Source organism: Drosophila sulfurigaster, chromosome 2R, assembly GCF_023558435.1.
Source record: "Drosophila sulfurigaster albostrigata strain 15112-1811.04 chromosome 2R, ASM2355843v2, whole genome shotgun sequence".
Classification (NCBI taxonomy): Eukaryota; Metazoa; Arthropoda; class Insecta; order Diptera; family Drosophilidae; genus Drosophila; species Drosophila sulfurigaster.
This window is the reverse complement of record NC_084882.1, coordinates 22,513,449-22,529,995: the sequence shown is the minus strand read 5'-3', so window position 1 is coordinate 22,529,995 and position 16,547 is coordinate 22,513,449. Positions and strand designations below refer to the sequence as shown.

The following is a 16,547-nucleotide window of genomic DNA, read 5'->3' as shown; positions in this document are numbered from 1 at the left end:
TAGATATGTGTACATTTAATTTATAATTGCAAATTATTAGATAATATGTTCTATTTATGCGTGCGTGTCAATGTCTGTGTGTGTGTGTGTTCGATTATGAAATTAAAGTAATATCTAATTCAAATTTTGATCGTCCTTAATTGTAATATATATACATACATATATACATTTAACAATTAAATAAGTGTATGTTCGATTTCTATGAAGTGAGTCATATTCAAAGTATTTTATGCATGCATACAAAATTAATATTAACTATTAGAGAGATGATTAAACAAATGAAAAGAAAGAAAACTATTAAATATGGAAGCGTTATATCGACCTTCCCACCCCCAACAATAAATCTTAAAATATGCAATTGGGTTCCTTATGTACGAATAACGCATAAAATTGAAATAATTTGAAACGAAACGAAAACAGAACAAACTAATTGAAATTTTTAATATACATACATACTACATACCTACTACATATACAAAACGTAAACATAAATATATACATACATACATAATGAATAATTAGTTTACCTAACTAAAGCCGCCAACCGCCAAACAAATTTTGAAGCGCATTTGCAGACGCCCAGCGTCTAAAATTAGACTACAATAATAAATATTACATTAATGTGCGCCCCTAAACTTATAACAATTATCTCTAAGAACACACGCTTATGCGGCTTAAAACCAGCCGCTATAGATTAGCTATCAACTTTTATATCAACAAGAGAGAAATGAAAGAAAGTATCTTCGGCGCGCCGAGGCTTTTGGACCCTTGCAGATCCCCCCATTTAGGAATATCCATAACTAACAATAGTTAATGAAGATGCCTAATGGGGCCAATTGAATCACATCTGTCCATTGTCTTTCGATCTGCCAGGGTAAAAGTGAAGAAATAAAGATAGTCCATACTTTTGCGCTACAAATTTGAAATAGGCAAAATACAACTTTGGAAAACAACTCAAAACCCTCTAATGAAAACAATAAATTGAATATACCTATTTCTATATTTAAATGTATTTCATCTTATATAAGACTGCTGTTATGTTCGTAAATATATTTAATATATATTATTATTAACGAAAAAAACATACAAATTATAAACAAACAAAAAAAATATGAAAATAACAAAAAGAAAATCAACACACAGAAAAAAAAAAATGAAAAGATTTAAGCTACATGAATAAATAATGTATTCATAGTCTACCTACATGCATACGATTAATTATGTACTATACTATATACATAACTACAAATATTATGTACTGTAATTTACTAAAATTCATAACTATGTATATGTAGAGAATAATTGATGCATACGTGTATGTAACCATCAACAAAATCAACTTATATATCTATATATATATATTGTAACAAGGGCTAAAGTTGTAGAGACTTGAAATATAACGGGTTTAATATCAAATAACCTACATATACACAAAACGACATCATTATCATTATCATCATCATCCCCACACAACAACAAAACAAGTAGTAAAATGTTCTCTTTTTGCTTTATGTGATCTATTATACATATACATAACTACATATACATATGTATTTCATATACTATGTGTACAATAAAAAATGTCCTTGAACAAATTGTTGGTTTTATTATTTCAGTGGCTTAAGTTCAAATAGGCAATGTCTCACTTTCAATATTAACAATTTTATTGGGTATATTTATAATCGAAGTTGTGATAGTAATATGGTATAAGAGCTACCCCGGCTCAGATAATTAAATTACAGCAATCGATGGTACATATAATAAATAGTCATATCTTATGTTTGGGGAATGTTTTGTTCATCTTCTCGCTTCAAGCATGGCAATCGCATTACCGATCTTTTCGATCAGTCCCTGATCTCTTAACACTCGAATCTTCAACTGCAGCTCATACAGACAGTGCATGTCTCGTTGTTCAAAGGCGCAATCAATGGCCTCATCGTACAAACTATAAATAAATATATTTTAGTAAACACAAAATTTAAAAATATATGTCAACTCACTTGGCTCGCATGTACCAATGCACCTTGCGTTGATCTGGACATCGTGCAATATACTTTTGTGCCTCCTTTGCATTTTCCTGCTGCACACAAACCTCTACGAAAGGTTCATAGCCGATGGGACTCTTTTTGCTTTTTGAGAACTTTTCTAGCTCCGTCCAGTTGTGTTTCTTGGCTAAGGTCAGTATACGCATCCACCAGAAACGTCGATCCGGCACCTTGTAATCGGTTTTCATCTTCTCGGCTTCTTTGAGTTCACCTCTTTCCAGCAGCTGCAGCATAGTATCATGTATAGATAGACCACTCATAGATTCGCCGCCATTTGGTTTATTAGCATGTGTTTTTTGCATTTTAAGGAGGCGTGCCATGTCGGCGCATAGTTCAGCCTCCACAGTGCAACGACCCTGCGAGTAGCTGTTGCCAATTAGCGACAGATTTGATTCGAGTCCTTCGCTATCAATTGCATTATTGAAATGATATTCAGCAATGGACTTGTGATCATCTTCAGTGTTGTAGATATCATAAAGTGCAGTTCGACTTGACTCTGACATAATTTTCTTATAGATATTCAAAGCCAAGGGATAGTTACGTATCAGCATCTAAGAATTAAATAGTTTAGTTAAAATTTTAAAAGATAAAATGCCAACTAGGAACTCACATGGAAATTGGAAAGCATCATTTTCTTCTTGATTTCCAGCAGCACCGATGTCACTAGTTCGGTATCCCCAGATTGTGTGGCACTGGCAACAGCTCGTTCAAATTCTTCCATTTTGAGCAGTAACGGCACCTGCAATGAGGCACGCGGCTCCATCTCCAGCAGTATGATGGCCAGCTTATCGCGTCCGCTTTGATGCGCTTTCTCAGCAATGTTGCAGTAGGAAATACCCTCAATGGAAGGATTCTTGAACTTCTCTGTAATCTTACGAGCCACCTCATTATCGTCTGCAAATTGATTATAATTAAATGGAATAAAGCGAATGACGAGCCGCGCAACTCTTACTCGGATCATGCATAATTTTATGGAAAGCCCAATGCTCTAGAATCCAAGATTCGGGTAGCTTAAGATGCTTTGCTACTTGGATGGCCACACCATAGTGTTTGCGAAAGACCAAACGGCTAAGAATGACATCAGGTTTCAGATGCGAGAATCTGTGAATTTTATGTTAATTAAGCAAAGGTAAATTTTTGTTGATCTAGCAACTTACTGTTTATAAGTTAGCGGGATGGCAATTTTCTCGTGCCGCAACGTATTCAAAACTCGCAATATTCTTAGGATGTGCATATACTCTTCTGGATTATGTGACGGAATAAATCCCTTGCCAAAATATGCTGTCTACAATTAATAATTATTTTTATATTTATTGTGACTAAGATATTTCGGAAACATACCCGCATTAGACTTTTTTGCGTCTCGGGGCAAAACTCATAGGTAGCCGCCTCGATGCATTCGTTGACAGCCAATTCAATGTTGGATCGACACATGCTCAGATATTCATCTGATTTATAAGACTTCTCTTCGAACTTCTTCTGCGCTTCAAACAGATAGCTGGCCGGCGCTTGGCTGTTCACCGCAAATATATTCTCCACACATTTGGGCAAACGTTGTATCATTTCATGTGAACTCTGCGTTATGATGCGCACACCATCCATTTCAGCTACAAGGAACATGATGGGATCGTAGGGGAATTCACTACGATCCGCATTGCGATTTACAATCAGCAGATACGATGGATAGGAAATGACGACAGCATCGGCATCTGTGTTGTGCGTGTTCATAATCCATTCAATTTGCAACGGCTTATCCTTGCGTCCAGTATCAAATTCACAATACTTTTGCTGCATATCAACGCTGCCCAGCCAAAGCAATCCAGTGTTTGTGTACAATGCCAAATGCTGATGGTTGTACGATGCCGATATCTTGATAATTCGATCATACGGTTTCTCAAACAAGTTCGCTGTTATAGTACCTACTGTCTGACCGTGCATTAGCTTAATAACTTCACGTTCGCGACCTAGCAAGCAATAGCTATTGCGTCCTTCTGTAATTATCTCCCAGCAGGAACAGCTGACGTTCGAATCTACAATTTATATTGTTAATGTGTTATTATTAATTAGGCATTTAATCAGCTTACTTGGTAAGTCGGGTAGCTTGCGCTCAGATTTGTTGCTGTTCTGCTTTAGGAAGATGCGACCAGATGTGGTCAGCACGGCGACACCAGTGCCGGCCGCAGATTGAAAGACTTTGGCCTCCAGAATCTTAATGACACTCGCCTCGCCGCCAATACTGTAAGACTCCTTCTCGTTACCAAACATGTCAAACACAAAGACTTTGGCATTCTCCAGCACACAAATGAGCTCCTCCGTGTCTGACCAGCCCATAGAGATGAGTTTACCATGATTCCACTGCAACAATTGTAGCTCATATATAGTTATTGACACCTCAAAACACTTTCCCGTTCTGTTTGCTTACCAATATGTGACCAGTCTCATTTCCGGTGGTATCAAAAATCCTTATCATCGACCGGGAACTACCCTGAACTGGCACTAGCTGCACCGCATCACGTATGACTGCCAAAGGACCACCATATGGAGCTGCAACCAGTTGCATATACTCCAAATCAATATCGATCGGCCAGTCGGGTGTCGCCAGCTCCACTTTTCTGTGGGCGTTGAATCGCAAAATTAAAGTAACGAATTGGTTGCTATAGTTTTTCAAATAATTAAGTTTTGATTGGTGTATTACCTATAGTAGTCTGGTCGCACCTTGAACCACTCTCCAGTATTATACATAATCGGCATCTTGGCAGGATTTATTTAATTACTAAGTGCAGCGCAAAAAACATACAGCCGTTGTACATTATTTCAGTCTCCTCCTTTGTTGTGGTTGTTAGAAGCCGTCAGTGTTGACACGTAACTGCTACTTTGTCACGAGTCACAAGTAGCAACTAGAGTGAAGATGAAGGGGTAACAAATTTGATTTTAACGTTACCCAAGCAGAAATAATTCAATACATTATTTATTATAGTTAATTAAATTTTTAAAAATAGTTTTTATTATTTACATATAAGCCTATAAGATAGCTCCGCAACTTTGGCGTCACATATCGATCAAAAAATATCGGCTAAAAAAACTTTTTATTTTCGTCTTTTTACGTGATATTTAAACTTAAATTAAAAAAGTTTAAATGCAAAACAATACAAAATTAAATTATCTTCCATGTTCGTCAAATTTCATGCAGTATTTATGCACTAAAATCGTGAATGAAAAATTGGGGTAGCAACATTTTTGCCAATATTTCGGCTTTGACTAGTTATCTGCCAAATCGGCTTATGACAAGTTATAGCGTATTGTTTTATAAATATACTCTCAAAAAATCGTAAATTTATCCTAAGTCGTTTTTGAGATATTTCAGGAAATGTACGATAACCTCAGCTTCAGCCCCATACAAAATGAGCACAAAAAATCAATGTTGCCAATTAATGACCATAACTTTTTTTTACTTTCTTGTCGGCCATAGCGCACATTATACTTTCGTAGATACAACTATAAAGAAGATATATAGCAATTTTGGTTGAAATCCTGTTTTTGAGAAAATTGACCTTTGCCTAACCCGCAAAAACAAGTTCATTTCGCAGGTGCATCAAATAACTGGAACCAGCGTGGAACCAGTCAGTGTTAAATAACACCTTTTGGACCTTGGCGGGACTTCAAATAGTTGCAGAAAATAACTAAATGAAACAACTATAACTATAATTTAAAATTACATTTAAATACTCTCTTTACATATATATTGCTTTGTCATAAATTATAAATATTTGCAATTTTATATTCTTAAATCGTAATTTTGCAGTTTACTTGACCACTGTTAGCGGCAAAACGCTATGTTAACGCTATCATCAAATTATTCTTGTAGGCCATGTCGCGCTATTTCATTCTATTCGAATCAAATAGACAAATATTTTGATTGTTGTTTTATTCAAATCGGTTAAGCCGTTTTCGGTAAAATTCAATTTTTGTGATTATTGCGAAAACTACAAATCAATTTCAATTTGGCATGGCAACGCTTAACATCTGCGAAGCTACTACAAAAAGTTAGCTTCGAACTTTTGTTTGGCAGATTTTTCAACATTTTGACTTTGTACATAATTGCTCAATACTTTAAAAAATAGATAATTAACATATGTATCATTTCGCAATATATACTACATAGCAAATTATCATAGTTTCCGAAAAAATTCAAAATAACATCTACATTTTTCGATTATACGCTCTCCTAGACTTTGTCTGACAAGGCGCTATAATACATACATATGTATAAACATAAAAAATTTGAATGCTTTGCAATTTGTTTTATTCAACTCGTTTAAGCCGTTTTCGAGAAAATTAGATTTTAGTGATTATTGCCAAACTAATATTACCATGGTGGCAACACGTGTTACGGTCGAAAGTTGGGCCACCCTTTATGAACTTGGTGGCAACTCTGAAACATAACTATCTATAGATATATACAGTAGAATCCGGTTATAGCGACTTTCAAGGGACCGTCGTTATATCCGGAACACCTACTAAAAAATTAAAAATAAAATTTTGTTTATTTTATGGTGGCCATAGGTTTTTAAAATATAACTAATTAATGTTTTAATCAATTTAATTTGTGTGGGGACCCACCAAGTCATCGAGTTTTCGTCACAATAACCGGACGGACGCTATAAGCGGCGTAGTTATAACCGGATTCTACTGTATATATATTGGCAATCATTTTGAATAATTATAAAACTATGAACTTATGTATATTAGAGCATAATTGAAAAGCTATATTATGACTGCAACTCTTCTGAATTTACATACATACGTATATAACAACCTTAACTCAATACCATTAAGAAAGAAAAACAAATGAAAATTTTGTTTTTGAAATATTTGTCTATAATTGAAAAATGTCTAAAAATATATGTAATTAGTTCAAGTAAAGTGCTGGTCGAAATTTGTTGTAGGTCTTGGACGTTGACGTACACAATACATTCAAGTGGTTAACATGAACACCAAGTCGAAGCTTGTTGCGCCAAAGAGGGAAAAGGTCAATTTTCTCAAAAACAGCTTAAAGGATTTCAACCAAAATTGCTATATATCTTCCTTATAGTTAGATCTACGAAAGTATAATGTGCGCTATGGCCGACAAGAAAGTCAAAAAAAATGTTAAGGTTATTAATCGGCAACATTGATTTTTTGTGCTCATTTTGTATGGGGCTGGAGCTGAGGTTATCGTACTTTTCCTGAAATATCTCAAAAACGACTTAGGATAAATTTATGATTTTTTTGAGTATATATTTATAAAACAATACTGTATAACTTGTCATAAGCCAATTTGACTTACTTATTTCGAAAAAATATTTGGTATCTCTTGAAATTCAAGTTCTGGTCACATTCAATAAATTCACATTGTCGGCTAAAGGAAATTGTGTTTAGAATTTCTAATTAATTTATTTGCTTTTTGCAATGTGTAAAATGAACTAAACTAATTAGTTGCCTGTCAATACTTACGCATAAATACACACATACATACATATGTATATACATGTAGGTTGTGAAATATGTGCCGGTGTCCACAATAATACTCCACATCATAATAAATAATTTTTAATTTAATATCTTGTAAAAAGGGAGCTAAAACTTAATGATTGATTATATAGTTTTCTCGTTGCGTCAAATTCAGCAAATATAAAAAGTAGCTTGACTTGTATACTTCACTTGCGTTAATATATAGTATTTACATATATATTAACAAAACCATTTCAGCAGTTAAAGTAAGTCATTAACTTTCTAATATATTATTTATTGCAGGCAAAAACTGTGATAAGCATTAAGATTTAACCATGAAAACACGCTTCAATTCATACGATATCATATCTGGCGTTACTGAGTTGCAGAGGTATTTAAATAAATACTAATTATATTTCCTATGTTGATTCAGGTTGGTCGGCTATCGCGTTAATCAGATCTATGATATCGATAACAAGACGTACCTATTCCGTCTTCATGGCGGGTCATCAACAGAGAAGGTCACATTGTTACTCGAGTCGGGAACGCGTTTCCACACAACAGGATTTGAATGGCTAAAAAATGTGGCTTCCTCTGGTTTCAGCATGAAGTTAAGGCAACATTTGAAAAAAGCGCTTTGAGCAAATTAGCCAACTTGGCGGCGGCCGAATAATTGATTTTCAATTTGGCACTGCAGACGCTGCCTATCATCTATTTCTAGAGCTCTATGACTGATTATGAGCAAACCATATTATACATTTTACGGCCACACACTGAAGGCGAGAGTGTGCGATTTGCTGTTCGTGAGAAATAGCCCATTAACAGGGCCAAAAAGGAAAGCACAGAGTTGTCCGAAGAAGTAATTCGTAAGATAATTGCATCTTTAAAGCCTGGCGAGCATTTGAGATGAGTGTTAATGCCAGTCTTGGACTGCGGTCCTGTTGTTATTGAGCATATTCTACTTGAGCAAGGATTGCAAAATCACGCCGTAAATGTTTCCGCCGAAGATGTCAACGAAAAGGAAAAAGAACAGGTTGAAGAGGAATCCTTAAAGACTCAAGTCAGCAACGTTGCTGTTAAATCTTTTGATGTGGAAGCGAAACTTACCCAACTTAATGAAAGCCATCAAGGTTTGAAAGCTCTGAAGCCAGCAGAAAGCTGAAGTCAGCGGAACGTAAAACACAGCAAACTCTTAAGGAAGTGCGCACAATATCAAATATAGCGAAAGCTCGAAAACTTTTCTGGTTTGAGAAATTCTATTGGTTTGTTAGTTATGAAAACTATTTAGTTATTGGAGGAAGAGACGCGCATGAGAATGAATTGATTGTAAAAAGGTGAGAGAAAGAAATAATAAATTTACTTATTTTTATTAAATTAACCTTTATTCATAAACTTCAACAGATATATGCGACCGAAAGATATATATGTCCATGCCGATATTCAGGGAGCTTCGAGTGTTATAATTCGCAATACAACTGGAGGAGATATTCGACCCAAAACACTACTTGAAGCTGGCACCATGGCAATCTCGTACAGTGTTGCATGGGATGCAAAGGTGGTTACGAATGCATATTGGGTCAATAGCGACCAAGTGAGTAAAACTGCCCCCACAGGAGAGTATTTGGGTACTGAAAGCTTTATGATTCTTGGAAAGAAAAACTTCTTACACTCTTGCCATCTGATAATGGGCTTAAGTTTGCTTTTTAAACAGGAAGATAGCATCATAGAACGTCATCAAGGGGAGCGAAAAATCAGAAGCACAGATGATGATTTTGCAATTCCTTCTTTAGTTTTTCTTCACTGCGTATCGCCGATCATTGTTCTCTATGTTGCTGCAGTTCATATGACTGTATGTCCTTCAGAACGGTATGCACTTGCGATTGAAAGTAACATACCCCTTACTTGATGATATTAGCGAAGCCAATGATGTTAGTGAAGGTACTACAAATGGCTTTCCTAATACTGAAGTTAGGTGGAACACGATACTGGCCGAATTACCGTAAAATCACAATTGTCTAATGATAATCAAGAAACTCCAGTTGTTGAAGAAACTCAAGATACCTGAAAAATTGGTGGAAGATGAAGAAATTGACATTATTGAAGCTGGACCTTCTCGGAAGAAGACTCAAGTTTTAAATAAGAAGAAAAATAAAAAAAGGAAAAAGGACTGAGGTTGAGAAAACTCAAGCCAACTCAGTAAAACGCGGCCAAAAGGGTAAATTAAAAAAGATGAAATTGAAATATAAGGATCAGGATGAAGAGGAGCGTAAAATTCGAATGATGATACTCAGTTCATCTGGGAAAGACAAATTACCAGCAAATGATGAAATAAGTTGAAAAAGGAATTGCATTGAAAAAGGACCTAACGATGATACCCCGATTGGTGTTGACGCTGATTTGTTGGACTCTCTTGCAGGTCAAGCACTTGAGGATGTTGAGTTGCTATTTGCCATTCCAGTAGTAGCTCTGTACCAAGCATTGCAGCAATACAAGTAAGTTTACACAAATCGATTATAATATATAATTTTTTATAATCTTTCGTTCATAGATTCAAAGTAAAGTTGATACCTGGCACAGGAAAACGAGGTAAAGCAGCTGAAGTGGCAATTAATAAGTTCTCCATGGACAAAGCCTGTAACAATAGGGAGAAGGACTTATTGAAGAGTATAAAAGAAGAAGCACTAGCTAGAAATATCCCTGGAAAGATTAAGATTTCAGCACCACCATTACAAAAGTTTAGAAAGTAAATGATTTGAAATTGGATATGAAAGGAAATTTATTTCAAAATTAAATTAACTGATTTTCATATAAAAAAAATAAGATTGATTCAACTGAAAAAGAATTAATGGATACTTTTAAATGTTACATATAATCGATCTATATATGTATGTAAATTCAACTATTTGATTTAATGTTTGTTGATTTCGCTGTTATAAGTCATTGAATGACTTGGTTGCTGAGTGGTAATAGTTGGAAATTAAATAATAATAATAAAAAAACAATTCCTAAAAATTTTGTTTTCATTAAGGATTTTTAAATGTTGGAACAAGTCTTGCCCTGTTGCCGTGTGACATATTTCGGATGTGCTTTCGTCAAGTTTCTTATCAATGTCGACGAAGGGTGCAAATATTATTGATATATTTTCGATAACATTTGAAATATTAACGACTTAATTTTTTATTAAATATATCAGCCCGTCAATTTATTAATAACAATTTAATTTTTGGTATAATTTCGTTACATAAAACTATTTAAAGTTGCCCACAAAGTTATCGAAAGCACGCTTGACCATGAACGATAATTTCCTGCGCAAGCGCTTTTCCAGCTTATTCGTGTGGAATCCAAGTTTGCATGTATTTGTTTATTGAAGTTGCTCTAGTATGGAGATGATTTTTTATACGGTTTGGTAGCAAGGCGCCCGTTTTGACATAAATGAGCTAAAAAATGTGTTCATCTCGCGTAAAGTTTCTTCGCGAATAATTTAATTAGATTAAAGTTAGAAAACTTGTTCTGCCTTAAGAATGAGGGCGTAAAATTAAAAAAGTACGTAGAGAAAAACAGAAAGGACACTGAAGACTTTTTATAAGCTTATTGTGGATTGCGTGTTACAGATTTTTTCTTAGATTCGTATGTACTACATACATATATGTATGTACATATGTACATACATACATATGTATATGCAATGAAAATAAGTGTGTGAAAATTGTCAAAATGATTTCAATCAAAAGTATGTGAGAATTTTACAAATTCCTACGGATTAAAATGGTGAAACTTAGTGAATCATTAATTACAATATTATAAGATGAAAATGGCTACAATAACATGTACACTTGCATACATATAAGTGGAGAGATGTATGTATATGTATAATCACATACATACATACATACCTAAATAAATAAGTGCATGACAACAACGTCCTTCAAGCCCCACGCAGTCAGATGGACTTAATTGCTGTAAGTGTAAGTATGTACACACATTCATACATACATCATATGAATAAATGTATGTACGCAAGTATGAACAATGTAAGTTTGTAAATGGTTTGTGTTGTATACATTGGAAAGATTCTGCGGTAAATGTGTTAAGAACTCAACGATTTGCGAAAGGATTGATTTTTCAAATGCTAAGAAGAAATATAGTAGTTTATTTTAGGAAATATTGTCAAGTGTTTGTACATGCTTTATTTTATATCTTCAATTTTCAATTTTACAGACATAAATGACAATTTCTATTTGATAATACAAAAAAAAAGAAAGTAAAATTGTGGGGGCTTGAGTTTCATTCGCCAACTGGACATTACTTTTGTTATTTAAACCTTTTTGTGTTTTTGGGTTTCAAAAAAACCTGTCGGCAATATTTATCGATTAACATCAACAATTGGTAGCGAGAGGACGTGCACAATAACAACAAAGCTGACGCCATCTGCAGGATAAAACATGAATTTTGACTTACATTTATCGATATTGGGTTCGAAACCAGTTTCTTGTGATTGCAATCGTTAAGTAATCGATCGTTTTAGATTTTTTTTGAGCAAATTTCTCTCTGCTTAGAATGTTTTATTTTTTTTCCTTCATGCTGATTAGTTAGTAATCTGTTTGTGTACTTCGTAAAATATAACTTTGTAAATAAATAAATAAATAATACTTCATGTTTATGCATATTTTGTTGTGGTTTCTAGGTGGTTTGATTATAGCGTGATATGCCAACATGGAGACGAACCAATATTACTGCCGAGGTGGAATGCAACCGACTTCATCGCCATCGCCCATTTCCCAAACCCCCACAAATAAGATGAGCTATGGAAATAATGCTGGCCAGGATTACTTGGCCTGTGGCACAAATCAACCAGAAACGGGTTTCATTCCAAGGGATATGACACCACTGAATGGAGGCGGCAGCGTTGGGAGTGGCAACAAGGCTTTTGTTGGCAACCACAATGCTGCAGGAAGTCCATATGTTTATCCCAACTGCAATAACAGTGCTCAATGTGCAAGCAATACGAATAATGCTGGAAATTATATCAACATAATGACTGTTCCATTGGGAACATTGCAGTATAATCGAAAGAAGACAACAACCCAAGACTACCAGTAAGTGAAAAGGATTTGAAAAGTATTTACATTTTAATCTGATTTGTTGAACTCTGAATAGATCACGCCTATATTATAATACAACGGATGTCAAGTGTCGGGACGATTATTATTTGGGGAAGCGCATCAACAATGACAGCCCAGGCCCATCGCAACAACAGCAGCAGCAGCAGCAGCAACAACAACTTCAGCAGCAACAACTTCAGCAGCAACAACAGCAGCAGCAACAGTTTCAACAACAGCAGCAACAACTTCAGCAACAGCAGCAACAGCTTCAGCAGCAGCATCAACAACTTCAACAGCAGCAGCAACACCAGTTGCAACACATCAATCATAACCATCAGTTGCAACACGCTCAACAATCAACCGCCTGTAGCCCCAGCTCAGTGCTGGAGACACTCGACGATGGCTCCGAGTGTCCCATGTATTCGAATGCGGCTGCAGCAGTTGGTCGCGTGGTGGCCGCTACTCAAACGCATCTCAACAATGCGAACGTGGTGACCTGCGAGCAAACGCCAGTGTCGCTCGTTCCCGTCAATGTGCCTGTTCCACCTGTGATGTACACGGTGCATCGTGTGGTGACCACCGCTCAGATTCAGACAGCGGTCGGCAGCACCTTTGCCTCGTCGGCCAGTGTGTCGAGTGTCGTGAGTGCCGCCGGCCGCAATGATAACGATAACTGCATGACCTCGTCACAAGTCACATCGGCCATGTCGATGTCAGCCAACGATCCGCAGTGTCACAGTGGGAGTCTTCATATATCAGAAATCAGCGGAAATATCATGAACAATGCCAATGCACTTGGCCCACTGACTGGAGTGCGAAGTCCTTCCGGTGAGTGACTTTCATTGCTCTCTCTCTCTCTCTTAAGTTGAAACTCACTCCTTTTTATTTTCAGGTGCTTTGACAAATCTGTTGCCAGTCCAGCAGAACTGCAACAGCAATGCCAACAGCAACGAGGCTCAACAGAATCCTGCGATATCGAAACGAGTGCTTGGCGGCAACCCACCATCATCATCATCATCCACCACATACTCAAGTGCAGGCAAACCCAACTCTCTGGTAGCTCGCACTCTGCAGAATGTAAGTTGACTGTGTTGCACACTTCTGATATACTTAATGCAATATTCATTTCTTATTCTAGGTAATTCCAACATGCGTATACTTAATGTCGCGAGTGGCCGTGCACATGGAGATCGAGGGCACGGCTCAATGCCCCTCGCAAGTGATGCTTGCCGCTGCCTTGGGCTGCGAGGAGCTGGGCATCTCGAACAAGTTGCTGGCGCAAAGCATCTTCGGCTTGTGGATGACCAGTGGTTTGCTGGAGATGCAGCTGAAGGCCCATCACTGCCCCTACATTGTGCGTGTGGCGTGGTCGAGTCTGCTGGAGAAGTTTAGTAGTAGCAATCCAATCGAACGCAAGTATGACGAGCCCATGATTGTTCTCAAGCGCAATGTGTTCTTCTCCAAGCGCGACGAGGAGAAAATCAAGTAAGTGTAGTCAGTTAATCTAAATTAAACTCTCTTCGATAATTATTCCTCGATTTATTTCAAAAGGGATCATCGAATTGTGGAACTGCTTTATGAGGAGGCAAAGCATTATGTGTTGACCGGAAGATATATTATGGAACCCGTACATTCGCTTATGCTGGGCGGCATTCAAGCTAGAATTGAGCTTGGACCCTACAATTCTCATACGCATACTGTGGGATTCTTCAGGTAAGTAACAGCTGTATGATTGACTACAGAGTACTTTCAGTTAATAAAGCTTTTGATTGATATATGCAGAGAGAACCAGTCACGATTTCTGCCAAAACATGTGGCGAAGAGCTCTAATTGGCTGTGGTTGCCCATTAGCCAAAAGAATTCAGCAGAAATTAAGCTTCTGGAGCAGTTCAAGCGAGTGCCGCAAACAGCCACAACTCGGAAACTTATGCGAAAGTACTTAGAATTCTGCTGGGCGCTGCCGTTCTATGGGTAAGTTGAGAATTGAAGCCCAATTTGCAATACATGGCCAATAAGATTAGTTTGCTACTAAATTCGTATATAGTATATAGTATATTTTCGGAGTACTTTTAATTTAGTAAAATTTAACGATAACACCGCAATATTTTTTTTTTATTGAAAATGAGTAGTGGGTATCCCACAACCGAGCTTTCTTACTTGCTTTAATATCTAGCCAAGAAGATTTAATCATCTCCGCACAGATATCTAGAGCTCAGAGATATCTGTCGGATAGAGAGATATCCGCTTTTCCAATTTAAATTAAAATTAGTGATTAAATCGTTTTTTTTTTAATTTTTTGTTTCATAATCCGTTCAGCCGACTTGACTTATATGCTTTTTTTTGTAGAAGAGAATTTATAATTGATACCCATATTTTAAATTTCCTTTAATATTATTTATTTCTTAAATATAAATTTCAGTGTCGTATCATAATTAAAATATTAATAAAGTTTTAGTTATAAATTGATTTCTATTATCTGTTCTACTGACAATTATTAACTATTCTATTTCAAAATTTTAACAAATATGTAATTATATTTTCTTTAAAACAGCGCTGCGTTCTTTCATGGACAAATGGAACAACCTGTTAGGGGAATTATGTCGTTGGTTAACCACAAGGATATGGAGGTCTTGATTGCGGTGAATGAGAGAGGAGTTTTTATAATAGACTGCTATGAACACGTCAGTCTACAAGATTTACTTTTCAATCTTTTACGAGTACTTCCTTTACTAGTAATATTATTAATTTTTGTAATCTTTTTTAAAGACACTTTTATTGGGACTCCGATATGAAGATATGTCATGGGATTATGCAAAGCCAAGTGCTAGTGATGATCCCGAGTGTCTTACATGCATATTCCTGCAGGTTAGTATTGGATTATAATATCTACATATGTATGTATATACATACTAACTGATTATATCGCATTTTCAGTTTGATGCTGTGGAAAATGGAATACAAATATCGAAACTAGTACAAGTTTTCTCCAAGCAAGCGGCTATGATTGATGCGCTTATATTGCATTTCACGGAACAGATTCGAAAACGGAAACAGGAAGGAAATTCAGCGGAACATTTTCATGATGGTAAGTGCTTATTAACCACAAATCTATTTACATAGATTTACTAATAATATTCTTTACTTTACAGAACCAAATCCTATTCAAAATAATGGCAATGGAGTATTATGCAATAAGCTGTCGCGTTTGACATTAGCCAGCTTTGACGAAGAAGGCCGCTGTATTGGGCAAATGGGATCATTATCTATAAGCTATTAACAATTGTTATATATATAAAATTCATATGAATGAAATTGTTTAAATTAAGAATTACGATCATTATAAAAGAACTACACATATAGTCACATGTATGTATAGTAAAGTAAAAGATAGCTTATTGTACATAGACTCTTGTATATACGTATAATATCTAGAGTGTTCATGGATGGACCGATTACAAGACAAGATTCAACTGGTGCATGGCCAAAAAACCAAAGCAAACCAAACTCAAACCAAACGAAAGTAATGCAATGAATACCACAAACAAAACAAATAAGAAATGAATGAAATGAGAAAATGAAAAAAAAAACAACAACAAATTCAATCAAATAATCGTCTTAACTTCATATGTGCGGGTTAAACTGGTTCATAGATTAAAGCATAAGCACAACCATTAAAATAGTATATAGCAAATATAACATACGATGATATATGCACAAAATACCGAATAAATTCAACATTTCTTATGTAAGCGATTTCTATGTCAGATGTGCACTTTTACATATGTAAGAATTCTGAAATGTATCGTCAGCAGACTTATTTCCCAAAAATTTATTTGCAATAATTTGTAATCATAACCCATTTTTAATTTCCACTTATCAAAACTATTCAATTCAAAACGAGTACGTGCAC

The 16,547-nt window shown here is 35.8% G+C and overlaps 2 protein-coding genes and 1 pseudogene across 4 annotated transcripts; 2 read left to right on the top strand and 1 right to left on the bottom strand.

Annotated features, from left to right (window-relative positions):
• Positions 1–1,642: 1,642 nt before the first annotated feature.
• Positions 1,643–4,900, bottom strand: LOC133839556 (vacuolar protein sorting-associated protein 16 homolog). The gene is made up of 9 exons (XM_062271159.1): positions 4,741–4,900; positions 4,468–4,657; positions 4,130–4,400; positions 3,387–4,075; positions 3,203–3,330; positions 2,998–3,146; positions 2,656–2,939; positions 2,001–2,596; positions 1,643–1,945 (listed from the first exon to the last, which is right to left on the bottom strand). Exons 1-9 carry the CDS (start codon positions 4,794–4,796, stop codon positions 1,798–1,800), a joined length of 2,511 nt encoding a protein of 836 aa, XP_062127143.1. The 5' UTR covers positions 4,797–4,900; the 3' UTR covers positions 1,643–1,797.
• Positions 4,901–7,775: 2,875 nt separating this feature from the next.
• On the top strand, positions 7,776–10,326 carry LOC133836743 (ribosome quality control complex subunit NEMF homolog; annotated as a pseudogene).
• Positions 10,327–10,906: 580 nt separating this feature from the next.
• On the top strand, positions 10,907–16,264 carry LOC133837346 (uncharacterized). Of its 3 annotated transcripts, XM_062268070.1 has the most exons (12): positions 10,908–11,078; positions 11,147–11,494; positions 12,220–12,631; positions 12,693–13,465; positions 13,530–13,714; positions 13,776–14,122; positions 14,189–14,350; positions 14,420–14,608; positions 15,189–15,318; positions 15,404–15,502; positions 15,572–15,722; positions 15,787–16,264. In XM_062268070.1, exons 3-12 carry the CDS (start codon positions 12,249–12,251, stop codon positions 15,912–15,914), a joined length of 2,547 nt encoding a protein of 848 aa, XP_062124054.1. In that variant the 5' UTR covers positions 10,908–11,078; positions 11,147–11,494; positions 12,220–12,248; the 3' UTR covers positions 15,915–16,264. The 3 variants fall into 3 exon arrangements, with proteins under 3 accessions (XP_062124053.1, XP_062124054.1, XP_062124052.1); XM_062268069.1 differs by having other exon boundaries at positions 10,907–11,500; XM_062268068.1 differs by having other exon boundaries at positions 10,908–11,494.
• Positions 16,265–16,547: the final 283 nt, after the last annotated feature.

Bases quoted from the DNA above. Each gene is read 5' to 3' on its own strand.
- LOC133839556 (XM_062271159.1), bottom strand. From the start codon at position 4,796: ATGCCGATTATGTATAATACTGGAGAGTGGTTCAAGGTGCGACCAGAC. The intron at 4,658-4,740 runs GTAATACACCAA...CAACGCCCACAG, and splicing joins GTGCGACCAGACTACTATAG to AAAAGTGGAGCTGGCGACAC. The intron at 2,597-2,655 runs GTGAGTTCCTAG...TTTAATTCTTAG, and splicing joins TGATGCTTTCCAATTTCCAT to ATGCTGATACGTAACTATCC.
- LOC133837346 (XM_062268069.1), top strand. From the start codon at position 12,249: ATGGAGACGAACCAATATTACTGCCGAGGTGGAATGCAACCGACTTCA. The intron at 14,123-14,188 runs GTAAGTGTAGTC...TTATTTCAAAAG, and splicing joins CGCGACGAGGAGAAAATCAA to GGATCATCGAATTGTGGAAC. The intron at 15,319-15,403 runs GTCAGTCTACAA...TCTTTTTTAAAG, and splicing joins TAATAGACTGCTATGAACAC to ACACTTTTATTGGGACTCCG.